Source organism: Callospermophilus lateralis, chromosome 3 (assembly GCF_048772815.1).
Source record: "Callospermophilus lateralis isolate mCalLat2 chromosome 3, mCalLat2.hap1, whole genome shotgun sequence".
In the NCBI taxonomy this organism is placed as follows: domain Eukaryota; kingdom Metazoa; phylum Chordata; class Mammalia; order Rodentia; family Sciuridae; genus Callospermophilus; species Callospermophilus lateralis.
The window spans coordinates 63,816,316-63,843,409 of NC_135307.1; the positions used below are offsets into that span (position 1 = coordinate 63,816,316).

General features: G+C 40.4%; 2 protein-coding genes across 5 annotated transcripts in view; both read left to right on the top strand.

Annotated features, from left to right (window-relative positions):
• Positions 1-390: 390 nt before the first annotated feature.
• Positions 391-15,244, top strand: Rdh11 (retinol dehydrogenase 11). The gene is made up of 7 exons (XM_076848314.2): positions 391-496; positions 2,790-2,908; positions 3,256-3,411; positions 4,787-4,891; positions 5,441-5,650; positions 8,638-8,827; positions 15,053-15,244. Exons 1-7 carry the CDS (start codon positions 429-431, stop codon positions 15,153-15,155), a joined length of 951 nt encoding a protein of 316 aa, XP_076704429.1. The 5' UTR covers positions 391-428; the 3' UTR covers positions 15,156-15,244.
• A 2,510-nt stretch (positions 15,245-17,754) lies between these two features.
• Vti1b (vesicle transport through interaction with t-SNAREs 1B) overlaps positions 17,755-27,094 on the top strand; it is a 42,582-nt gene continuing 33,242 nt past the window's right edge. For all 4 annotated transcript variants that reach the window (XR_013090753.2, XR_013090752.1, XR_013090754.2 and 1 more), the window contains exons 1-2: positions 17,755-18,263; positions 25,357-25,415. Coding sequence is in view for 1 of the 4 variants with exons in the window: in XM_076850330.2 (XP_076706445.1) it covers positions 18,149-18,263; positions 25,357-25,415 (174 nt within the window). In the remaining 3 variants the exon portion in view is untranslated. The remainder of the gene's footprint in view (positions 18,264-25,356; positions 25,416-27,094) is intronic.

Genomic DNA, 27,094 nt, shown 5'->3' on the forward strand with positions numbered 1-27,094 from the left:
TCCAACGGTTCCTCTCCTGTGTAAAGGGCCTTAAAATCCCTGCGGACACCAGTGCCTGTTCTCCAGCCAAAACAATGAGGTAACTGCCAACCACCTTGGCGGGTGGAGGCGGGGACTGGAGTTGGGCCCCGGGAGATACAGAACTGGGGAAATTTCACAGGAATTGCTGGTGGTCAGAGGGCTTTAGGAGAGCTGGTTGGAATGTCTCAGAGTCCCTAGACAGTTGGAGATCTGTCATGCATCTGGCAGATTTCTGAGGCTGGAAGCAGCTTCCTTAGACAGCCCTTCAGCTCACCAGCCTTGGACTACATTTCCCAGCGGGCTTGCTTTAGGGCTGGTTGTGAGTAATAGGGCGTGTCTAGGAAGAGAAGCCATAGTACTTCAGCAGCGCTGGGGCATCTTGATCCGCTGCAGCTGCGCCGGCAGAGATGGTTGTACTCCTGCTCCTGCTCTTCCTTCTCCCCTTTCTCCTGTATGTGACTGCGCCCCAAATCAGGTTTGTGCAATTATGTATTGCCTTCTCTTGCAAAGTCTTCAAGAAGGGACCCGAATTCTCACTGAAGCTCTTTTCTTCAAAAAGAAGGACTAAGGAAAACTCCCCGTGGTGGTGGTGGTGGTGATGGTGGTGGGGTTCCCCAGATGGCCTAGAGCCGGAGTTCAGTGGGTTGCAGGCCAGGTCCAGGTGTCTTGGATGTTGATAGGATAAGATCCGACACCACAGGCGGTCGTGAACCATTCTGAGCATCTTGCTTTGCTTCTCCGATCCCCCGCTATTCGTCTGGCAGCCCCCTGCCTCCGCCTTCAGGGATCCCTGAGCGCAAGGCTGCCTCAAATGCTCGAGTTTTCAGCTCGGCGGATTTCAAACCCTAGAATGGAATGTGGCCCCCAGCTCTGTTTCCTCCTTTAACTCCCACGCCTTGCCCCAGCGCTATCTATCTTCTTGCTTCCAGCCTTTGAGGAACAAAGAACGATTGCACCTTTTGCTTTATGGCCCCGTTGCTTGCGCTCTCGTTACTATTAGATTCGTGCTTTCTTGAAGCGGCGGTAAAGGAGAGAAATGGAAACAGTGATTATGCACCCTACCCTGCCTTCGAAGCAAGAGCATGGGGGACGGTGAGGGGTGTTGAGGGGGAGGACAAGAAAAGTGCGGGGGACGATCTTTTGACCAGGTGACTGATCAGCCCGAGGCTGGCGCGGTTCCCCAGAGAATCAGCAGCGGGTTGCACAGTCGCTGATTGGTTCTGAGTTCAGTCACCCGTAGTGACTGTGGTCCAGTGACTGAAGAGACACACTCCTTCCCCAGGAGGCGTGATCATAGTTGCAGTAGAAACGGAAGCTGTGCCAGATTCTACTCAGTCATTTCTTACCATAGTAAGATTGATCTATCAAGGATCACCTGCCTGCCTCCCTCCCTGCCTCCCCTTCTTGACTTTGACTTTTCCTCATTGATGACCCTCTTCCGGTTGTATTTTTTTCTCAATCCTAAACATTCACTGCTCCTATCTCTAAGCTCACACGTGGGTTATCATACTCAAATGAAAACATGAACTTTTTAAATGTCTTTGCCACATCTTCTTATGCACATAGAATCTCAATGAAAACTTGAACCATAACTGGGAAATAGTTCCTATGATATTTTTCACTGGCAATATCTTTCTTAGAAAAATATCTAAGTGAGGTGATATTTTTCTTATAAAGAATATACTTAAGGCTTTATCTCCAGCCTAGCTAGGTCATGGGAGCCAGGCCAGAGCTGGAATTTTATAGTTGATTTTCTTTTTCATTTCTGCTATTTAAAGAGAGGAAGGAGCTAAGTGCAGCCCCCAACATTTGTCATTATTGGAGCTCAAGCTGAAGGAGTGTGGGAAACAGAGCTGGGGACATGTTCTTTGAGCAGGGGGGTATCAGTTGGTGGGCACCATGAATTAGTTCACCTCCTTTTCAGCCTGTTTGCACTAAGCAGGTAGCTTTGGTGGCTAGGAGTAATTTGCAGTTCCAAGTTCAATGAAAAAAAGCTGAAATGCTCTTTAAAAATGCACCTCCTCATCATCTGATTATTTTAGTCCCATTGTAAAGGAGAGAAAAGAAGAATCTAAGGACTGCCAAAATGAATTTGTGCATTTGTTCATTTGGAAAGGCAGTATAGTGTAGTACTTAGGAGCAAGGACTGTAATTAGACAAACCAAGACTTGAAACCCCACTCTCCTTTGTACTTATTTAACTCTGTGTGTGTATATGTGTGTGTGTGTGTGCGCGTTCATAGGATTTGAACCATGGTTTCACTCGTGCTAAGTACATATCACTGAGCTACATCCCCGACCCCTGTCTTATTTTCATGTGTGTAAATGTATGTGAGTGTGGCCTGTTTCTTGATTTGTTCTAGATTTACAAGCTTTTATAATTTTAACTCTTCCAATTGATTAATCATTTCTCAAGACTAAATATGTCAGTTGTGGGCAAAGTGACATGCAGAGACAAGTTCTTTCCTCTTCTTGACTGGGTCTTGTGATTTTCTAAGCCAAAAGTACCTCCTGGGGAGCTCAAACTGTAGTCAGGTGCTTGGCTAATCAAACCTTCATCCAGTTCTTGTGCTGCGGGGAACAGCTTTTTCCCTTGTACAAGAGCAGATTGTTTTCTTTCCACCAATTTTTCTTAAACTTGTAAAAGGACATAAGTGGAAAAACCTAAAGGAAACCTCAGCCTTGGGATTTGAAGACATTGGGAGTTGAGGAATCCTCTGTAGGGATAAGATAATGAAGGACTGATAAACTCTCCTCCTTTGTCTACAGGAAAATGCTGTCTAGTGGGGTGTGCACATCTACTGTCCAGCTTCCTGGGAAAGTAGCTGTAGTCACTGGAGCTAACACAGGCATTGGAAAAGAGACAGCTAAAGAGCTGGCTCAAAGAGGCAAGTTCATCTGCTCTTCATTCCCTACTGCTACTGTAGTTTTCCCTCACAGTGGGTCATTTTCCTTATTTCTTCATGGTCCTAGATTCAAGAATACTCTAACCACCTACTGATTTGCTCATCTGAACCTAGTGTGATATTCTACTTGTAATGGGCATTTAACAGATATTATCTATCTGTTTTTCTTTCTTGATTTGATTTGAATACCTCTGTTGTGAATTAGGGATAAAAATTTTAATCTAAAAACAGGAGAGAACAACATTAATATCACAATATTAATGTCAGTATTAATCTATAACACCCAATCAAAAAACAACTGACAGTTTTTTTCATATGTCGTTTGATAGGAGCCCGTGTGTATTTAGCTTGTCGGGATATGCAAAAGGGAGAATTGGTGGCCAGAGAGATCCAAGACATGACGGGGAACCAGGAGGTGTTGGCACGGAAACTGGACCTGTCTGATACAAAGTCTATTCGAGCCTTTGCTAAGGACTTCTTAGCACGTAAGTGTGGAACCAGAAACTATGTTGTGGGTCTTATGATCAACATAGCAGACTTAGCTAAAAGGGAAAGATTCCTTTCCCTTTAATACATAGAAATAGTGGATAAAATATAGCCCCAAACTTTCCATACATAACTGAACTCATGTGATCGTTGGGATGTGATTTATGCCTGGGGAACATCCTAGAAGGCAGAAACAAAAAGGCAACCATAACAGCGAGCATGAGCCAAGGCCAGAATCTTATGGGAGTATCAATACTTGGTTGGGGCTTTTTAAGGTCTAGGGTTTAAACACTCTAACAGGGACAGGAGATGAGACCTCAGGTTTTTGAGGGGTGGAACACCATAGATAAGGTTGAGATTCACAAAGGGCCATATGGTCCATGGTAAAGGAGTTAGAAAAACAATAACACCTTGACTACCAGCTCAGGGACATGACGAAGAGCCTTTTCATCTCTTCAGGATATGGATGAATAGTCATCTGCAAGAAACTAAAACCCCAAACTTGTCTTGTCTGTGGGATCTGAATCATACCACCAAATGGTGTAGGACCTTTATTTTTTAATTACAAGAAATGTTTTTTGGTGCCAGACTCTCAAGCTGAGACATTAACATAAAAACCTATAATAGGTGCCAGGTATGGTATTACACACCTATAATCTCAGCTACTCGGGAGGCTGAAGCATGAAGATCACAAGTTTGAAGCCAACCTGCACAATTTAGAGAGAACCTGTCTGGAAATAAAAATTTTGAAAGGGCTTGGGATGTGGCTTAGGGTAGAGCATTGCCTAGCATGTATGAGGCCCTGGGTTCAATTCCCAGTATTGAAAACAAACAAACAAAACTATAGATCTTGTGAAAAACAAATCCAAGCTTACTCTACAGATATCCCTTTTCATTGCCCAGGGATCTAGGTCTCCCAGAGGAAATACCTTCCACTGCTATGAACTTAAACCACATGAGGAAATGGACCACTAAAGAGAGGTGGCAAGTTTCTTTTGGGACCTGAATTCCAGAAGCAAGGGTGCATATAGAACAACCTTTTTTCTCTTGCTTTGGGATCTTCCAATTCAGCTTGGGAAGTCTTTGTATTGGGAGAGGTGGACAGAATACTTTCAAAAGCAATGAGTAAGCAGCTCCTGAACTGGAAATATTGGGAAAGCCATTCAGTGATATCAGATGGTATTTTTTCATGTTGTAGAAATATGTAGGATTCAACTAAGTTCTTACAATGAAAAAACAATGCAGCAAAGGGGAAATGGAGGGAAGATTGAAGTCCTGCACCCCCACTTTCAAAGCCTGGGTTTTGAGGCAGGTGTCCAAAGATGTAACAGCCATGGCTGGCCACATTCATGCTCCATTTTCTCTTTCCTGCAGAGGAAAAGCAACTCCACATATTGATCAACAATGCAGGAGTGATGATGTGTCCCTACTCTAAGACAGCAGATGGCTTCGAGATGCACATGGGAGTCAACCACTTGGGTAGGAAATCTGGTCTTATCATAAAACTGGAAGAAATCTAAAGTTCTCCTTGGAAAACTTAGAAGTCAGATTGAGCCTTCTTTGTGGTATGATTGGCACTCATGGCCATAATAGACCAGGTGAGAGTTACGAATGGTTTAGACCAGCCTGAAGCTGAGGCCTGCCTCAGGTTCTGCCCACGGTTTAATCTGCATTCCAGATTTGGTTTACCTTGAGGGCATTTTCCAACCGCCCAATAGGATTGGGGACTGTGTTGCTTCTTAGAAGTGATCCCTGTGGCTGGTAACAGATAGAGGCCACCTGCTCTTAGAGAGTGATGTTGACCACCACTGGAACAAGACAGGACTTCATAGGCACTTGTCAGACCTACCTGGCTGTTTCCATTTCCCTGAACCTTCACTGGACTTGTTGTGTAGTAGACAGTGTAAAGTTGAGGTGAAAGGCCTTATTCCTGAATTCTCTGTCCCCCATAGCTGAGCCCTGCTTACCTCCATTCCTCTTACCTCATACTGGCACTAAACTCTGTTAATCCTAGTTTTTTCTCAACAGGTCACTTCCTTCTGACCCATCTGCTGCTAGAGAGACTGAAGGAATCAGCCCCATCAAGGGTAGTCAATGTGTCTTCCTTGGCACATCACCTGGGAAGGATCCACTTCCATAACCTACAGGGCGAGAAATTCTACAATTCAGGTCTAGCCTACTGTCACAGCAAGTTAGCCAACATTCTTTTCACCCAGGAACTGGCCAGGAGGCTGAAAGGTGGGCTTGGGGAAAATGAATATGGAAACATAATTCAACGGGAGATAGCTAAATGCCACAAGAATGGAAACTGTTTTCCAGAGCCTGTCACCTGCCCTCAGGACCTGCTTCCCTGACTCTAAATGAATATTGGAGGTGGCTAGCTGGGGACAGGGAGATTCTTACTTTGATTCTGAAGGCTCCACAACTTACTGTGTGAGCTGAAGCGAGTTACTTAACTTTTCAAAACTTATTTCCTCATGTGTACAATAAGACTGCTCCACAGATGGTTGTCATAATTCAGGCTCATGAGCAAGTCGAGATTTTTCACTGTTAGTGAGACTGAGTAGCAGGAAGGGAACTGAATTGACACTAGATACAGCCATTAGAATTAAACATTTACTGGGATTCTGGAGGGGCATCTTCCTAACACCAAAGGGTCAAATAAGAGGGATAGTGAAGGGGACTCTCCAGTCACAAGTAAACAAAAGTTCTTAGCATGATCAACTCTGGATTTCCAACAAAGATAAAGGAAATCAAAATCTAAAAGGGCATATGTAGGAGGTGAGACAGGCAGAATTCAGACTCGAGGAATTAAGCACAGGATCCCCACTTTAGAATAGGATCCTCATACCTCATGGTCAGCCGCAAGATGAGAGGAAGGAAGCTGGTAAGCAGCTGAATCCATATGCCCAGTCTGTACCTAGGGCATGACATCCTTTATTAACTCAGGATAGATGAGGATAACTGAACGGTAAGAACTACCCAAAGAGTAGGTCAGGGAACTAGGGCAGCCTGGAGGTGGGTCCAGGGTGAGAATTCAGTAAAAGCAGAGTATACTCTAGGGAGTAAACTTGACAGTTTTACTGGATTTTTAGGTGGAAAATAGCTGTGGTGAAGAGCAAGAACTCCCGTGTGACAGATTGATTCATCCAACCATTCCGCAGACATGTATTCCATGCCTGATTTAGGGGATTAGGGATGAGGTGGTGGACAAGACTCGATTTGTTTGACATCTAATGGGAGAGAGAGATGATTAGCAAATGTTTGTGCATTTGTTCCACGTAAAATCAGTCTAGTAATGAATGAAGTAATTTTTGCTGTAAAAAGTTCAAATAGTATGTGATAGTATACAGAATTAAAGATGAAAACCTTCTTTATTTATTCTTTTAGCCCCCTTCCAATTTTTTCCCTTCAAGTGATGCTGTCAGCAGCTTGTTGTGCTGATTTCCAGTCATCCCCCCGTGCATTGACATATGCATGTCATACACAAGGAACTACATTTCTAACATGGTATCTTGGCAATTCTTCCATGTGGTACATATTTACTCCCATTCATTTGTTGGCTGCATTATATTTAATATAGCTGTACCTTTGCTTATTTATCCATTTTCTTAAAACATATAGGTTGTTTCCTTTTTTGTTGCTGCTATTTAATTTTAATTATGGTAATGTTATAAAGGTTAAGTGCAAGGACTTAATAATGGATTGGGCTGGCAAGGACCTTATTCAATCTAAGGGTTTAAGAAAGATTCTCTGAGGAACAAATTGCAATCTGAGCCCCAAAGAATGATTAAAAATTAAATGGGTCATAGGTGCAGGGGGGTGAGGAGGCTGAGGAGCATTCCAGCCAGAAGGAAGAAGATGTATAAAGTATGAGCTATGTTTGAGAAACAGAGAAGACTGGTTAGAACATGGTTTGAACAGAGGATTGAGCTAAAACTGAAAGGTAGATAGAGGCCATAGTAAGGATTTTAGTGTTAATTCTAAGAGCAGTAGAAAAACCTTTGAAATTAAGGCCTTTTAGAAATGGGCAGGAGTAGGTGCAGCAAGCCTGGACTAGGGTGGTAGAGATGGAATGTAGAAGACACTCCTGAGAGATATTTAGGATGCAGAAACCACAGAGCTTGTTGATGATTATGCATGGTGAAGTGGGGAATCATCGAGTGCTGCTCCTAGAAGCCTATTTAGGTATTTAGGGGACGTGGCAGCAACCAGGTTTGGACTTAAAAGTGGAAGTCAGTTTTAGACCTCTGAATCTGCATTGTGGTAGGTTATCTAGGGAAGATTGTGGAGTAGGCAGTTGGAAATAATGAGTACTTTATCTCAAGTTACAAAATCCACAACTCTTCTCAAACTGGACACCAAAACTTATTTAGTAGCAAAACCTCAACTATGCTAGGGAGATTAGATAATAGGCAGGATAGCTATATGTCTCATATTATCCTGCTAAAATAAGAAGAAATTTAAAACATTTTTGGTCTCAAGATTTCCAGACAGGATCAGGGACCTGAAATAATATGTGCAGAAGTGTTATTTAGCATTTCCATATTCCAGGGACTATTCTCAGCTCTTTACATATGTGAAATGATCTACTCCTCAGACAAACCCTGTGAGGTGTAGGTATCGTGATTAGCCCCATTTTAGAGATGAGAAAGTTAGTCACAAAAACAGGAGCTTGTCTCAGGTTACACAGCCAATGAATGGAGCTGGGAGTTGAAATGGGGCATTCTTGCTGCTACAAAGTCCATGCTCTTCACCACTTCTCATAGTTACTCTAGAATCCAAAGGAACAGTTTGGGCTGTAGATGCAAAGTGTAAGTCTAGTGAGCCATGAGAATTCCAAGACTTAACATTTGGATAGAAAATGATGATAAGGCTGTTTAGTAAACTGAGATGAAGCAGCCAGAAGAAGGGTTAAGAGACCAGAAGAGGTATGGGGTCATAGAAGCCAGTTAAAAAAAAAAAAAAAAAAGGACTTAAAAAAACAGGGGGTCAACAATGTAAAGTGTTCCTAAGAGGCCAAGTCTTGGTTCTGCTACAACGAAACAGTTAATAACCTCTCAGAGCCTTAACTTCTTAATCTGTGAAATGGATGTGTAAATTAACTGTGAATAGTGCCTGTGATGTTACCATGACAGGGGGGTCACTTGTGGGATCACAAGATTCTTCCCATCCTTTTTGGTAAAATCGAGTCCTTTCGTCTCTTTCCGTGGCACCCCCTACAGGCTCTGGCGTTACCACATATTCTGTACATCCTGGCACAGTCAGATCAGAATTGGTTCGGCACTCATCTTTCATGAGGTGGATGTGGTGGCTTTTCTCCTTCTTCATCAAGACTCCTCAGCAGGGAGCCCAGACCAGCCTGTACTGTGCCTTAACAGAAGGTCTTGAGATTCTAAGTGGGAATCATTTCAGGTATGCATATATTTGTTTTTGAAGATGAGATTTTATTTCTCAAAGGAAATTATCAGAATTTGTCTGATATGTGTAGCCTTTTTAAAAAAGTATTTTGTCAAATATATCTAGAGTTTTTATCTTTTATGTGACCCATTCACATTTTTTGTGATACCTAAGTTTGATTTTTTTTCTCTTACTCTGATAATCATGCTTTCTATTTCTTTTCATCCTATCTTTTTGTTATGTCAGTCAAGTTTTATTTATTCCTTTTTGGACTCTTTAGTTCTATATTTCTCACATTAAAAAGAACTTTAATTTGTTCTTTTCATTGTCTTTAGAATTGAAAGATTCCCTTCTTGAATGAGTACAAGTTTAAAAACTTCATTGTAGAGGCTTTTGAACATACATAGCAGTAGAACAATTAGCATTTTGAACTCACACATACCCATCATCCAGTTTCAACTGTCATTAAACCAGGCTAATCCTTCTCTGTCCTTCACACCTTTCCATATTTTCTTCTCCCATATTACTATTATTATTATTATTTTAATGTCTTTTAGTTGTAGATGGACACAATACCTTTTTATTTTATTTGTTTATTTTTATGTGGTACTGAGGATCAAACCCAGTGCCTCACACATGCTAGGCAAGTGCTCCACTCTGAGCCACAACCCCAGCTCATTCTTCTCCCATATTATTTTGAAGAAAAATCCCAGACATCACATAAGATTGGATTTTTAACATTTTATTTATCTTCATGACAATGTTAAAGTAACCTGATATTTTGGAGAAGGGGCTATAAATTATATTTAGATTGGAAAGAAAGGTAATTAGATGATGAAAAGCCTATAGTGCCAGACTTACAGAAGAACCACAGAAGTTATTTCCTTAGAGACAGACAGAATCTAGTCTATGTTTTAGAAAAATATTTGTTTAATGAATAAGTAACCCAGTGAGAGGTAGAGTCCCTGATTTAAGGTATTGACAATTAAAAGGATAGTTGCATGCCAGAGGCCCTTGAAGAGATAGAATTTTACCACTGGATGAGTAAGAGAGGGAGGGAGAGGGGGAGGAGGAAGATTTGGTAGCCTGGGTTTCAAGCCTAAGTGTCTAGGAGGTTGATGATGACATTAACCCAGATAGCAGCATGGAAAAATAGTGTATGACTTAAGGTTCTTGAATTCCAAAGCGGTGGACATGAACTCTGGCTAAGTTAAGCAGGAAGGAAATTTTCTATAATATTAGAGCTGGAGGTGCCCCTAGATTCAAAGGGAAGACTGAAGAGTTGCTTAGAACAGTCAGAATGGCCAGCCACCCTGCTGGAGCACTGCTGCCAGGGTGAAGTCTTTTAGTTTTGGTTGCTCACTATATAGTCTCCAGGGAGGAAGCATTGGATAGAAGGAAGTTGCCAAAAGAAGATGGAATGAATATTTAGTCAGAATGACAGTTTTCCCTGGCGTAGTAAATCTTGCTCTGTATATGTTGAGTGTGTATTACAAGACATACAAATAGAAATGTGTAGCAGAGAGTTGAAAGTATGGGTCTGAAGTACAAGAAAATAGATAAATACAGTTTTGCACACTGGAATGATTTTCCAAGAGTGAGTGGAGGCCGGACATGGTACACACCTGTAATCCCAGCGGCTTGGGAGGCTGAGGCAGGAGGATGGCAAGTTCAAAGCCAACTCAGTCTATGGATTCTTAATTTTACTTCATTTTGAAGATCCAACAGCAGCCAAGTAGAACACTATTTAGAAAGCAGTTTAAAAGTCTGTTTTGATTGGAACTTTGCACTGGCTGTTCTCTCTGCCTATTTCTACTAATCTTTCTGTCTGTAATGTTTTGCCGATAATGGACATTTCACAAAAATGGAATGATAAAATGTGGTATTTGTGACTTTCAATTAGCATAATGTTTTCAAGGTTTATCTACACCAAAACATATCAGTTCTTAGTTCTTTTTTTAATAATTTTTTTTAGGTGTAGATGGACACAATACCCTTATTTTATTTATTTTTATGTGGTGCTAAGGAAAAAACCCACTGCCTCATACGTGCGAGGTGAGCACTCTTCTACGGAACTACAAACCCAGCCCCTCTTATTTCCTTTTTATTGCTTAATAATATTTAATTATATGGATATACCATAGTTTATTTATCCTTTCATCAGTCAGTGGACATTTAGGTTTCCAATTTTTTTTGCTATTTGAATACTACTGTTGTGAACATCCTTATAGAAACTTTTGTATTGGCATTACTCTTGGATATATAGAAGTGGAATTTTGGGGCATCTGGTAACTCTGTTTAACTGTTGAAGAATTGGCAGACTTTTCCAAAGTGACCATCCTTTTACATTCCCACTGGTCACGTGTGAAGGTTCCAGTTTCTCCATATCCCAAACAATACATGCTATTGTCTCTCCTTTTGATTTTAGCCATCATAGTGAATATCTTGTCATTATAATTTTCCTGCTAATGATATGAAACATTTTTCCTGTGCTTTATTGTACTTTTATGTATGTACATTGGAGAAGTGTATGATTTGAATCCTTTGCCATTTTTAAGTTAAATTATTGTCTTTTTATTGTTCAGTTGCAAGAGTTCTTTATAGTCTAAATACAAATCCTTTATCACATAAAAGATTTAAAAGTATTCTTTCACTCTGTGGGTTGTGGGTTGTCTTTTCACCTTTTTTTGTGTGTGTGTGGTACTGGGTATTGAACTTAGGGGCACTCAACCACCCAGCCCTATTTTGTATATAGACAGTGTCTCACTGATTTGCTTATTGCCTCACTTTTGCTGAGGCTGGCTTTGAACTCATGATCTTCCTACCTCAGACTCCTGAGCCACTGGGATTGCAGGTGTGTGCCACCACGCCCAACAATCACTTTCTTAATAGTATCCTTGGAAGTACACAAATTTTTAATTTTGATAAAGTCCAATTTATCTACATTTTTCTTTTGTCACTTGGGCTTTTGGCGTCATATCTAAGAAACCACTGCCTCACCCAGGTTCACAGATTTGCTACTCTGCTATGTTTTCTTTACACAGTTTTATAGTTTTAGCATTATATTTAGGTCTGTGATCCATGTTGAGTTATTTTTTGTATGTATTAGGGAGGCCTAATTTCATTCCTTCGCATGTAAATATCCAGCAGTCCAAGCAACATTTGTTGGAAAGACTGTTCTTTCCCCATTGAATTATCTTGGTAGCTGTATTAGTCTGCTCAGACTGCAAGTACAGAATATAGTCAGCCCTGAATATTTATGGTTCTGCATCTGTGGATTCAACTAGTAGAGGATTGACAGTGTTCACGGGGAAGAGTGTGTCTGTACTGAACTCATACAGAGTTTGTTTCTTGACATTATTCCTTAAACAATATAGTGTAACAACTTATTTACATAACATTTACATTAGGTATTGTAAGTATCTTATAAGAGATGATGTGTGTAGGCTATTATGCAAATATGATACCATGGGCTGTGGATGTGGCTCCAACGGTAGCGCGCTTGCCTGGCATGCCTGCGGCCCGGGTTCGATCCTCAGCACCACATACAAACAAAGATGTTGTGTCCGCCGAAAACTAAAAATAAATAAATAAATAAATATTTAAAAAAAAATATGATACCATATTATGTAAGGGACTTAGGCATCCCACAGGAGGTCCTAAAACTAGAGAATGGGTGCCTGTAGCACAGATTGGATGCCTTAAACATTTATATTTTTACAGTTCTGGAGACTCGATCTTGTCCAAGATAAAGGTCTGGCAGGGTTGGTTTCTGATGAGACCTTTCTTCTGGGCTTTGGAATGGCTGCCCTCTCTGTGTCCTCACAGGGCCTCTCCTCTGTGCACAAACATTCCTAGAGTCTCTTCTTCTTCTAAGGACACTAGTCCTATTGGATTAGGGCCCCACTTCTAGCCTCATTTAACCTAAATTATCTCCTTAAAGGCCCCATCTACAAGTACAGTCACATTGGGAGTTAGGGTTTCAATGTATGGATTTCGGAGAGACAAAATTCAATCCCTAGGCTGGGTATAGTGGTACACACCCGTAAACCCAGAGGCTCCAGAGGCTGAGGCAGGAGAATTGCAAGTTCAAAGCCAACCTCAGCAACTTAGCAAGGGCCTAAGCAACTCAGTGAGACCCTCTTTCTAAATAAAATGCAAAAAAGGGATGGGGATATGGCTCAGTGGTAGAGTGCCCCTGGGTTCAATCCCTGGTACAAAAAAAAAAAAAAAAAAAAATTCAATCCATAACAGGAACCTTTCTGGAAATCATTTGACCATAAAAATAGGGGTTTATTTCTACACATTTAATTTTGTTGTATTCATTTATCTGTCTGTCCTTATGCAGGTACCACACTATCTTGATTACTGTAACTTTGTAGTAAGTTTTTTTTTATATTAGCCAATATTTTACAATATTTATTCTTAACAAATTTTGGGGGGATTATCAGCACTTCAACCATGTTGATACAGTAACCACACTTAAATAGCTCATACTATAGTATTTAAATAATTTTTATAGCACATCATAGTTTACAAGGTATCTTTGTGCCCATTGTATCATTTGCTCTTCACTATGATCTTAAGAAGGGTATCAGACACAGGGCAGAGGAAGATGCTTACAGAGGCTAGATGTTTCCAGAGAGTGGTTCTCTGTGATGGTATTTTCACTCACAAAAGTCAGGTTGTGTTGGTCATACTGTAAGTTTTCTTAAGTAGATATACTACACTTATAATTCTTGTTTTATAAATGTGAAGTTTTGTGGGGTTTTTTCCTTTTGTGTGTGTGGTACTGGGGATTGAACCCAAGGTCTCATGCTTGCTAGGCAAGCATTTCTATATATCCCAACCCTTTTTAAAATTTTTGAGACAGGGTCTCATTCAGTTGACCAAGCTGGCCTCAGATTATAGGCATATACTACCACACTTGAATATGTTTTTAAGTGATCTGTACATGTGAAGATATTTTAAGTGATATTTCTCAAGCATTAGTTAGTTATAAGGATCATCTTAAGAACTAGTTGAAAACAGATTCCTGGGCCTCAACCTGAGGGATTCTGTTTCAGTATGTCTGAAATAGGACCAGAGAACTGTCATTTCTGACAAGCTCCAGGATGATATTCCTGCTGCTGGTCCACGGCCCACACCAAGTAGCATGTGTTAATGAACACGTTAGGAATTTGCTTCATGTTGTTAATTCAGAGTTGACAACTCTACTTTTACCTTCAGAATTTGCTTAGAAGCCATGCCTATAATCCCAGTGGCTTGGGAGGCTGAGGCAGGAGGATCACAAATTCAAGGCCAGCTTCAGCAATTTATTGAGGCTCCAAGCAACTTAGCAAAACCTGGTCTCAAAATAAAAAATAAAAAGGAATGGGGATTTGGATCAATGGATAAGTGCCCCTGGGTTCAATTCCCAGTTTCAAAAAAAGAAAAGAAACTTAGTTACCAACACAGCAGCCTTTCAAAGGTGATTAGGTCAAGAAGGATTAAATACCATTATTGCAGGAGTGGTAAAGAGTTCCTTATAAAAGGATGAACCGGGGCCCTCAACCACCTGGTGCCTTCTGCCTTGTCATGATACAACCAGAAGGCCCTCACCAGATGCCAGTCCCTTCAAGTTCATCTTCCTAGTCCCCATAATCATGAGCCATTAAATTTCAGTTTATATAAAAGTTAAACAGTCTGGTTAACCAGTCTATAGCAATATACAAAGGACTAAGACACACCTGGCACCTTGTTACCATTTCTTTTTTGCTGTCACCTTTTCCTTCTTTTGTTGTATATGAAGCTGGCTGTATTTGTCATATGAGTTTTAAAACAGTTATAACTGCAGATAGTTCAGGAATAAGAAATATTCTTTTACTACTCCAAGCATCTGTGACCAGTGTAAGCAGCAGGATTTCAGCTTTGTAACAATGTCCAGGGCCTTGAAGGATGGCCCTTATGGTCTTATTTGAAGAAGGTAGACATACACAGGTGTCAGGCAGGCACTGATATTAGAGTTAAATATATACAAAGAAAGGAAGACATAAAGACCTAATGAAACATTCTGATCAGAGTGACCTAATAAGAAGATCTAACTGGCATTTATATTTTCTCAGAGAATAGGACCAACTGTGGCCCTGTCCTGAAGGACATGTGATCCCTGGGTTGTTTTTCTATCCTATTCTTTATCCCAGGCAGAGAGCAGATTCCATTCTTAACCCTTTGCTTCAAGCCTCTCTCTTTTCTTCCCAGTGACTGCCATGTGGCATGGGTCTCTGCCCAGGCTCGTAATGAGACAATAGCAAGAAGACTATGGGATGTCAGCTGTGACCTGCTGGGACTCCCAATGGATTGACTGGTGGTAGTTGGACCCCAAAGAAGACTGCAGCTGAAGATACAATGCTCCTGACAAAATGTTTCTCCTTCAAGGTGGCCAAAACCTGAAGCACAGAAAGAACAAAACCTTCTGGCCTAGCCTACGTGGTATCCAGTTAAATTCCAGTACACTGCCAGACTCATGTTAATACCTTGCATTTGTCCAGACTTACTTTGTTCTTGTTACTACCAGTTTCTAGCAATATCATTGGATAAGATAACCTCATAAGACCTGCACAGCTCATATTTTTCCTTCTGAAACCTACTCCTACTTAAGAGAATCTAAGCTCTGGAAAGTTGATGTTTGGAAATACGGAATAGTCTACCTTCTTTGTTCACACTGTAATTCCTCCCAATCAACCAACCTTTACTTCAAGGGAGGCACATTGCAACCTCAACTGAATCCCACGAGTCACAGTGGCTTGACTCAAAAGCAGGGCTTCATTGCACCAACACTGGAATTCTTTCAGGAAATCCTTCACTGAATCTGGATTATGGCCCAGCCTTATTTCTCACAACCTAAAGCCACTGCTGTTAAGATATTTACCCAAGTCCAAACCACAGAAGAACTTCCTTTTCTAAGAAGTTTGTGGTATTTGGGGGAGAGCAGAAATTTTTTAAAAATCAACATGTCATTTTCCTACCATGTCTCAAACCAGTAAGGGGGTAATGAAAATAGCATTATTAAACAACAGGGCCACTTGGCTGTACTGACTTCAGTCCCATGGAGGCCTACTTTTTGTGCCTTGAAACTAGAAAAGGAAAGGGAAGTGTTTTCGGTCATTGTCATTGTGTTATCTTTTTGTGTCTTCTTGTGTATTTATGCAGTTGGCAGTATTTTCACAAAATTTACAACAGCCACAAAGAAACAGTGGCATCAAAGCAGACACTAATGTAAGGATATGATCAGAGATGGAACAAACCAGTGTCATTCATTTGTTTATATAAATGAGTACAGCTGCAAAGAGAAGTAGACTGTATATGTTGGTAACCAGCCAATAAGAAGCAGGTGGGTTCAGGGACAAGTTAAAAAAAAGTTCCTAAAATTCTATATTTTATTTGGAGAACTTTTATCAAAAGTAATGTTGCCAAAAAAGTCTGAGGAATTGGTAATGTTCCCATCACTTCATTGGAGTATGTGATTGTAAGAGAGTTTGTGACTTTCTTGGACTGAAAACTATATATTAACTTTAGTAAGGAGAAGTTATAGGATCACATCCTTCACTTCTCATATATATATATAAACTGTTAAATCTTTTATTGGACTGTTTTGACCATTAAACTATATATTTAGAAATGGTCATTTCTAGGAAAATTGGAAAACTTGGTAATAGTGCAGAATAACTCAATTAATATTTTACATATTTATGTGGAATTGTCAATGACAAAAATTCTTTTTGATTATTTATCATGTTTTTAATCAGAATAAAAGTGTAAGAATTAAAAGTTTCAAGAGTCAAAAGAAGAAAGCACTTATTATAATTATGCAATTATTTTTCATTATAAAAGATAAATTTGTCCCAGAATCTAACTACAGTACAATCTCAGTTCATATGCCATTAATTTGTGTTGTTGATAATTTGACCATTCACTCACTTCCTACTTAACTTTATGACGTTGACCAAAGGTCACTTTTTCTGCAATCCTTGAGCATCCCCAGAATTTTCTCTCTGTACCAGCCTTTTATTTCTGTAACAGTGTTATAGGACTTAACACTACACTGCTGCTCACAACCAGAGACTTTATCATCTCTTTGCACAGTGCATATTAAGAGCTCAACTAATTTATTTGTTTAAAGCAATAGTCAGTGAACTCAAATCTAATAAAAACAAGGATCTAAGAGAAATCAACAAAGCAGCGAGGCATGGTGGAACACGCCTGTAATTCCAGCCACTGGAGGCTGAGGTAGGAGAATGGCAAAATCCAGGCTGCCCTCAGTAATTTAGCAACGCCCTCAGCAACTTAGTGAGACCCTTAGATTTTTTTTTTTTTTTTTTTTTTTTTAATCTTTAAAGGGCTGTATGGGCAGTTTAAGTATTGGCTCTTTAGGCAATCACTAAAGACAGGAATCCACACCCACGGAGTGTAGGAAAAAACTTCATAATTGCTAAGTTCACTTAGTGGGAGACCATACCTCTTTTCTTCAAGCCCGGCCCATCTTCTACCCCACATTATAAACCACCCAAGAATAAAGTAAATTATTTGATTCATCAACATGCGCAGATTCCCACCAACGCCTACACTCAAACGCCTTTTGTAAACTAATGCACAGCCTAATGCACGTGGCGGTCCGAGTCCGTATTTTGAGATCGCACTGACTTCCACAGTGCACCACCGCCCGACGGCCCGCCTATCGTTCTAGAGCTAAAAGCCAACACGTAGGACATGAAGTGAGGAAGTCGGGGTGGCAAAGAAGGGAGCGTTAACCGTGAAGAGGATGTTCGGGATCATGTTATATATAGTCCAGCGCAAAAGCCGGAACACGGCAGCCCCACGGGCGCGTGACCCACAAGCGGAGCGTCCTGCGCCCTAACTACAGCCCCCGGCATGCATTGCGTCCAGCCCCGCCCGTCGCCGGCCGGCGGGGCCCGGAGGAGGCAGTCAAGCTGCCCGCGCCGGGGCCCTCCTCGAGCCCTTCCGCTGTGGCGCCTTCTCTAACCCGGGCTGGATATTTCCAGGGCCGCAGACGGCCGCTCTCCCCGACACGGCGCCACTTCTGCAGAAGTCGCCAGACATTGTGGCCCTCCGGGCTTTCTGTCAGGCTTTCGTGCCCGACGCTTCCGCAGTGAGCGGCCGGCCGGGTGGGCGTTCCGGCTACGAAGGACCCCGCCGCGGCCCCGGAAGCGCCTGGTTCCGGGCATTGGTGGTGCGGCGGTAGCCGTGATGGCTTTGGGACTGGGCGGCTGACCGCTGGGCTAGGAGCAGGCCCAGGGCCTAGCATCTCAGTGGCCGCTTTTTAAGCACGGCTTCACCATGGCCACCTCGGCCGCCTCCTCTGAACATTTCGAGAAGCTGCACGAAATCTTCCGCGGCCTCCATGAAGATCTACGAGGGGCACCCCAGCGGCTGCTGGGGACGGCCGGGACCGGTGAGGCGAGGGCGGGACAAGCCGTGGGGAGCTCGAGTTTAGGAAGAAAGAGTCTCCTTCCTCCTCTCGGGCACCGACCCCTTGCTCCCCGCTTCTCTCCCTCAGACACGCCCCCTAGAGCTGGCACATCCCAGCGTTCAGGGGTCTCCCTGCTGTCACTGACAGGGGGCTGGGGACGTGGCCAGGGTGCCATTTCTCTGGGATCTTCCTGTGGCCTTCAGAATTTTCTCGGTCCCCCACCACACATGGTGGCAAGAGGACCGTACGATTGTTAAATCTACCGTTCTATTTCAGTAGAATGGTTTTCTTTTGTAACTCTGTATTTTGTTGTCACTTAAAAGCATTATTATCAAGAGAGGCTTCATCAGACAAAAGAATCCATAACTCAGAATAGGGCCTGGAACCCAAAAGAATCATCCTTCTGGCTATTGGAATGTAAAGGTTCAATGGGAGTTTGCCAGAAGGAGGATGAAAAGAGACAATGAAATAATAATAATAATAAAAAAATTGAATACTCCCAACTGGAGCTTAGGGTGTAGGTGGAAAAGCAGCTAGAGACAAGGAAGGTGAAACACACTGTGGAGGGACCTAAATGTCATATTTAAATTCTTGGACTTGATTTAGAGAATCAGTAAAGGATTTTAAGCAGCTGATTAATATGAATTTTATTTTAGGAAGAGGGCTGTGATGGCTGGATAAGAGGCTGGCTATAGGAGACCATGTTAGGAGCTTGAGTGACAGTCATCTAGAGGGAGGTGGTTCTAAGCAGAAATTAAGCAGACTCATTAGCTGTTGAAGGAGTGAGAAAAAAAGGTTCAAGGGTTTCTAAGTTTTTTCACTTAGTCAGTTGAGTGAATGATGAACTTGAAATAAGAAAAGAGAAGCAGCCAGGTATAGTGGCACATGCCTGTAATCCCTGCTACTGCAGATGCTGAGGCAGGAAGATCACAGGTTCTATGTCAGCCTAGGCAACTTAGGGAGACCTGTCTCAAAACAAAAAAGCTGGGGATGTACCTCAGTGGTAATGCATCCTTGTGTGTGTGAGAGAGAGAAGTAGACTTCTTTGCTTGGAGGAGATCATCAAGGGTAACTTTAGAATAGAAATCACAATTCATATATCTGTTTTAGCCTAACAAAAATATTTTTTCTGCCATCAGAAATATCATTTATGAAGAACATATTAATGTGAATGGAGAGACAGCATAGTAATAGTTAAAAGAGCCAAACTGGGTTAAATATACATTTTGATAGCTATGTGATCTTGCAAGTTATTTTAACCAAATTAGTTTCCCCTGCAGAATGGGGATAAATCAAACTATTTAACTTCATAGGATCTTGGTGAGGAATTAATGAGTTAATGTATGTAAAGCCCTTAGAATATTACCTTGCAATAATAAGAACTGTTAGTTATTGTTATTAACATATGGGAAATTTGATATTTAAATGAAAACTAATACCAATTCTGTATACAACTAACTACTCTTATGTAGCTCTGCTTTTTCCCCCCAGAGCATTTATTTTCTGATATAGCAGACACTTTACATATGTCTGATATTTATATAAAATGTTTGTCTTCCTTTCATTGGAAAGATAGTTTCAGTGTGGTCCATGAACCAGCAGCATCAGCACCATCTAGGAACTTGTTAGAAATATAAATTCTTAAGCCCCACCCTAGACCCACTGAATCAGAAAACTCTTTTGACAGCTCTCCAGGGGATTTCTGAAGCAAACTCAAGTTTGAAATCCACTGAGCTAGAATATAACTCAGTATTTTATTTGCTTTGCTTATTATGAATCCTGAATTCCTAAAATATTGCCTAGCACATGCTAAGTGATAAATATTTGTTGAATGATTGAATTGTGTAAATACTGTGAATTGTTGTAAAGAAAATGACTGAGTATTGGGCTGGCGTTGTAGCTCAATGGTAGAGCACTTACCTACCATTGTGAGAGGCACTGGGTTCAATCCTCAGCACCACATTAAAAAATAATAATAATAATAGTATTGTGTCCATCTACAACTAAAAAAAAATCACTGAATATTAAAACTAATAGTGTGTTTTTATTCTGTTTTTACTTTTGCATTACTCTTAAAATTGATATATGCAACTACTTTTTAAGGGAATATCATGCTCCAAATTCTTTTATTTTGTTTATTTGTTTTTATATGGTGCTGAAGATCAAACCCAGTGCCTTAGCACTCTACCACTGAGCTATAATTCCAGCCCTATATGCAACTATTAGAACAACAAAGATGGAGATTTTTATTTCCCTAAAGAACAGTCCACATTCAGTTTCTGCCATTAAAGGATAATAGATACCAAGTGTCATTTTAGGAAATTTTTGTAGCCATGACAATCCACTTATTATCATATACTATAATTATCAATCTATTTAATATAATATTAAGACCTACAGCAGGATTTCAAGATTCAGTTTTGTACCACCTGAATAGGTCTCTCCAAATACCTCAGTGTTATAATTTCTTTTTTTAAAATTTTTTCTTTTTAATTGTTAATGGGCCTTTATATATTTATATGTGGTGCTGAAAATCAAACCCAGTGCCTCACACATGCTAGGCAAGTGCTTTACCACTGAGCTACAACCCCAGTCAATTTCTTAATTTAATTAGTATGTTAAATGCCTGTACTCATGATTTCTAGCTTTGGTTTTACAGTACCTGAAGACATCTTTTTATATGTCTTAATGTTGTATTCTCTTTGAAAAGAGAAAAAAAAAGTTTTTGAAAGTTTTTCATTTTCATTCACATAAACTTTAGTGTATGTACATGAGACCCTATTATTTTGGGGGCTAGAAAAAGTTATCACCACAGTACCGTCTACAGAAGGCTGATAAACACCAGTTACAGTCTTCAGAATTGTAATTATTCCAACTCTCTTCATACTCTGGTGAATTTGGTTTTCTCCTACATATTCCTACCTGAGGATTTATTTTCAAAATTAGGTAGGGGCTGAAGGTTGTATAGTTCAGTGGTAGAGCACTTGCCTAGTACATACTAGGCCCTGGGTTCTATGCCTGGCACTTGCTAAGTACTTGTTATTTGTATTATCTCATAATCCTTTCATACACTCCCATGAGGTCAGTACTATTATATTTCCCACCTAAAGGTGTGGAGGTTTGCTTTTAACTCATGTGTGAGATCAAGCAACCCATTAGTCCACACACAGAGGCTGTAGATCATAGAAATGCCACAGAGGGGCGCCAGAAGCAAATGAACCACATATTTTTCAAAGAGAGCGTATTTGATTTCATATAGACTGGGATGGGGGTTGTAGCTCAGTGATAGAGCACTTGCTTAGCACATTTGAATGGGTCCAGTCCTCAGCATCACATTAAAAAGTGAATAAATAAAATAAACGTATTGTGTCCTATATATTCCTATACATAAAAGAATGAAATCTATAATTCTTTTTTTAAAAAGTACAGACTGTAGAGCACTCCTAGATGGGAAGTGTGTGCTTTATGAAATCAGGTGGATGATAGAACATACCAACTACAAAAAGACGGAATAACAGGATCACAGGGAAGTTTGCAAAAGAATACAGTTTTGGTGGACTCTCTCTTCTCCCCTATTTTTATTTATATAGTTCGTTTTTAGTCATTCTCAAATTTGCCCCTTGAAAACACAGATTTTTTTTTTTAGATCCATTAGCAAAGAAAGAATAAAGGAGGAGACCTTATGACTAATAGAATTGTAGAAAAATGTGAGCCAGGAGAGGAATGCACATATGTGTACAACACTGCTTTATACTATCTGGCTTAGATCAGGAATAGATGTACTTGAATTTGGAGATATGCTATTTCAGAGGAGTGACTACACTAAGCACTTTTGTGACAGCTTATTGCAAAATGACAATACTGCTCCATGGAAGTATCTGTTTTTGACTGTAACTATTATTATTTCACTGTTGGTGGCTAAGAACACAGTCCCCTTGAGAATAGTAACAGCTGCTTTGGTGTCCATTTCAGTTGTCTCGGATAGCCAAGAGGCTGTTTGCCATGGCTGAATTTTCCCCCTATTAAATAAATAACAAATGAAGCCATGGTTTTTTTGTTTGTTTGATTGTTTTAATATTTTTTAATTGTAGATGGTCACACTACCTTTATTTTATTTATTTGTTTTTTTTATGTGGTGCTGGGAACTGAACCCAGTGCTGGACACATGCCAGGCAAGCGCTCTACCGCTGAGCCACAACCCCAGCCCCACGCCATGGGTTTTATGAACAGTGTGGACAAATAATTCACCTGCAGTGACTTATGTATGCTAAAGGAGTGTCACTATAGTAAAGGATCTGTTGTCATTTTCTCTTTCAGGCAGTAACAACATCTAGAGGAGATGTAAACTTTTAGAAGCTATGAACAAAGTTTAAAAAGACAAAGTAAGCCAAGTATGTTGGCAAAGCCCATAATCCCACCAATGTAGGAGGCTAAGCAGGTGGATTACAAATTTGAGGCCAGCCTCAGCAACTTAGTGAGGCCCTAAGCAACTTAGCAAGACTGTCTCAAAATAAAAAGGGCTGGGACTTATCTCGGTGCCTCTAGTACTTTTAAAAAAAAAAAAAAGTCAGTGTTTATCTCAAATTGAGAATATAGAACAAGCACATAAGTGATTTGTGATCAGTTAGAAAGCAGCTGATAACTGATATAATAAATATTGTTGTGATTAACAGTGTAAATCCATGCAAACCTTTAGCGATGTTGCATCTTATGTGGGTTGAAAGGGTCTAGAGATGGATGGTGGTTATGGTTGCACAACAATGTGAATGTACTTAATGCCACTGAAATGTATGCTTAAAAATGATCAAAATGAGGCTGTATACAGACTACTTGGGAGGCTAAGGCGCGATTGCAATTTTAACTGAGACCCTGTCTCAAAATAAAAAACAAAAGGACTGAGGATATAGCTCAGTGGTAAAGTACTTCTTAGGTTCAACCCCCAGTCCCTCCCCACCAAATGTCAAAATGGTAGATTTTTTTTTTGTTATGTGTACTTTACCACAATTCAAAAGAAACAGAACACTATATCGTCAGATTGTAAAGGTAATCTCAAAAGATTAGAAAAACATTATAAGCAATAGTACTTTGTGGATAATAGATTATGTGTAGATTTCCAATGAGAACATTCATTTGTATACATTTTTTTTAAATTCAAGTTCCTCATAAATTGAACTGATTTCTTCCTTATTTTCGAGCCAAGGGAGGAGATCAGGTACCAAAGATAAGAAGATAGTTATCTACATTTTCATGTTGAGTCAGGCCCAAAGCTGGCACTAGAACCTGACACCCCTGACCAACTAGGACTCTCCCCCTATACAAATATTTACCATATCACAGCATTCAAAATGCCTTCATGATTTTTTCTGCCAGGTGTGTTGCACACCTATAAGCTGAGTGACTCAGGAGGGAGGCATAGGCAGGATGATTCCAAATTCAAGGCCAGCCTCAGCAACTTAATGAGACCCTTGTCTCAAAGTAAATAAAAAGGACTGAGGATGTAGCTCAGTGAGTGGTAAAAGAAACTGTGGATTCAAGTTCCAGTACCAAAAAACAAACAAGAACTCACTAATTTTTCAATATTAAATGCCTTTTTTTTTTTTTTGGTACCAGGAATTGAACCCAGGGGCGCCTAACCCATGGAGCCACATCTCTAACCCCTTTTATTTTTTATTTTGAGACAAGTTCTTGCTAAGGACCTTGCTAAGTTGCTGAAGCTGGCTTTGAACTTGACATTCTCCCGCCTCAGCCTCCCAAGCTACTGGGATTATAGGCATGTGACACCGTGCCTGGCCAGAGTGCCATTTTTATTATTGTTTTCTCTTTATTAACTCATTCGTGTAAAGTACATTTATTTAATATATAAAGATACTTTTAAAAGAAACTTGGTATATTTTAAATGGGAAATTTCTGTAAATGATCAGAAAAAAATATAATGAAAACAGAAATTTTAGTCTGTGGCCAGCGTAGACGGTATGAAAAGTTCAGCTACGTGGGAAAATTCTAAGGGAGTTTAAAGACACAGACTCTAGTTACCTTCAAACCAGCTCCAGGATGGCTCCTCAAACCCCCAGCCTCCAGCTACCCAAGGAAGTAATGGGGTTTACTGAAGAGGCTAGAGAGAGAGAATGCCAGGGAAAGGACTTTTATTGGGGAACAAAAAATTCTGGGGAAAATCCCATCCAGTGAAGGTTAAGGGGGGCAGTGTTCCAAGGTCAGGTGAGATGATTGGTTCTTCGAGGGCTGTGGTCAGGTGCGCCTCCACATGGACAAGCCCTCCGGACCCAAGGATGGTGGGGGAAAGCTCTAACACTTAGGAAAGTGTCTGAGCACCTCTCACCCAGCCAGGGAGATAACTCAATCATGTGCAAGGATGGCCTCCCACAAGAAATAATTCTTTTCTTAGATGTTATTACTTTGATACTGAAGCATGTTCTATTTTTGTTAAAAGAGGAGATTAGTAATTTATAGGTATTAAAAACAGCACCAAAATGACATTGGAAGGGTTGAAAGAGAACTCAAGGTAGAGTGACAAGTCTCGTATGCAAGTCATTACCTATGTCACCACCCAGGAGGAATGAATACCAAACCAATGAGCAGAGTTGGTGAATTTTGAATTTGATTTGTAGAAAAGCAGTGCTTCAGGGTTAAATTGGAAGAAGTGATTTACTGTGGGGTGAAGGTGGGAACGCATTTCAGCGATCCATATTGGTAAACTTATTGATGAAAGTTTGCCTGGCCCTTCAGTTACGATGGGGAAAATGGTTGAGAATGATTAACTTAGACCTGTAGTGTTTCTTAGTAGGGATGCTGTTGGCTTTGGGGACCAAATAGTTGTTATGCTGGACTGTCCCAAGCATAGGTTTTCTTGTTCCTTGAATACTAAATGCCAATAATAATACCACCCCCCTCAATCATCATGATCACAAGTTCGCCATATACTTCCAAATGCCTTTTAAGAGTGATTTAAGTTCCCCCACTCCCAATGGGGGAGAAATGAGAAGGTTATCCTAAGTGGATGGAATGTCCTCTACAAATATGTGGAAGAAACAATGAGTGTTACTTATCTTTTTTGTAGAAGAGAAGAAGAAGTTGATCAGAGATTTTGATGAAAAGCACCAGGAAGCAAATGAAACGGTGAGAACAAGGAACAAGTTCTTGTTTCTTCTCCTTGGTGTTGGGCTTTTCCAGAAGTAATTCTGTGACCTGATCATAGATTACTTTTTTCTATCTATTGATCCTTGATTGTGATTCTTTCTTACTATTGAGGTTACTTGATGGGGATGGGTGGTTAGGAGGTTGAAAAACACAAATGGGTGAAACTTGGAGGACTCTCCTAAAATACTGCATTCCTTATGTGAGTAGTAAGGGCATTCTCACTCCTTAATCTGAGTGGTATTTTCAGATCTCTTCAAAAGAGCTAGCCTCTAGGATAGATTACTGTTCTTTGTTAAACTTACTGTCACAGAAAATGTCTCAGAGATGGTTCTAGCCATATTCCTCTCTGTCTTGGAAGATGGCATAACTGGATTTAGTTCCTCGGGCAAGACATTCAAGAACAGAATGAGTTGTCTCAAGCAGGACCCAAAGCCTGTCAAGTCAGTCCTGGTTGCTGGGGGCTTCTCTCTTGCCTTGCTTTTCTTTAAATTTTTTTTTTTTTCTTTTTTCCTTTTGCTCTAACCCTTTGGAAGCAAGAGCCCTTCTAGCTCCTTCTCATTAAGCTCTAGCTTCAGTAAACCTATTAAGGTTGGGGCTAAAATCTAGGTCCTTGGTAATATCCTGATCTTGTCACCTGCACTGCTCTGTTGCCTGGAACCTCTGGGCCAAGTAGCATGATGTCTGCCTGGAGAACTACATCAACTGAACTGTTGCTGTTATTTTTTCTAATGGAATAACTGCTGTTATTTTTTCTAATGGAAGAATACTGAAAGGTTTGACCAGACCATTAATTTGATTTTGGATGAAAGCCATAAATGAGTGTTTAGTTCTTCACAGGGATTAGAACAAGTAGTATAAGAGCTACACATTGTAAGAGGTGATAGCCTTACAGTCACTGGAGAAATTGATGAAGAGAGACATTCTGTGCTTGACTTAGGAAATATTCAAGCAGAACCTCTAAATTCTATAGCACACTGAGAAAAACTACATAGATTGGACATCTCTAAATCTTGTACAGAAACTGATTATTCTGAGGAAGAGGTTTGGAATTTTGGGGACTGTGGAATTTGACTTCATATTGATTCATTATAACATGTAGGTTAAAATATTTCTACATTTTTTATTGAAAAACAAAAAATGAATAGCTGCCCTGAGTTTTGCTACTTAAGAGCAGACTTAGGAGAAAAATCATTTTCATGACAAAGAACTTCCTCTTTGCTTATTGAAGATCAACCTCCCAGTTATCCCACTGAAGTTCTGAGAAGTTAGACTTATCTACATCTTTTCTCTTTTTGTACCTATTTTAAGGAGACCACTAAAATATGGAAACGTATCTCCTTCATAGTAGGACTATTAGACATTTTTCTAGTACAGTTGGGCATATCCATGATACCTATTATGTATGAGTCTCGTCTTTCAATTATCATCCTGATAGCATTTTAGAAATCTAGCCACTTCTGATTTATGTATTTGGTGTTCATATACTCTCTGGTTTTTAATTGAGCAAGATTAACAGTCCCACTCTGGTATCCCAGGCAGATCAAAATAATTTAGGCCTTCCTGTCTGTGTGTGTAGGGTTTTTTGTTTTTTGTTTTTAACTTAGAAGAATGGAAATTTGACTCCCCAAAGCATCCTACTCTGTGGGCCCCTACTTAAT

Coding starts and splice junctions, on each gene's coding strand:
- Rdh11 (XM_076848314.2), top strand. CDS start 429: ATGGTTGTACTCCTGCTCCTGCTCTTCCTTCTCCCCTTTCTCCTGTAT. Junction 497..2,789: donor GTGACTGCGCCCCAAATCAG/GTTTGTGCAATT, acceptor CTTTGTCTACAG/GAAAATGCTGTCTAGTGGGG. Junction 8,828..15,052: donor CTAAGTGGGAATCATTTCAG/GTATGCATATAT, acceptor TTTTCTTCCCAG/TGACTGCCATGTGGCATGGG.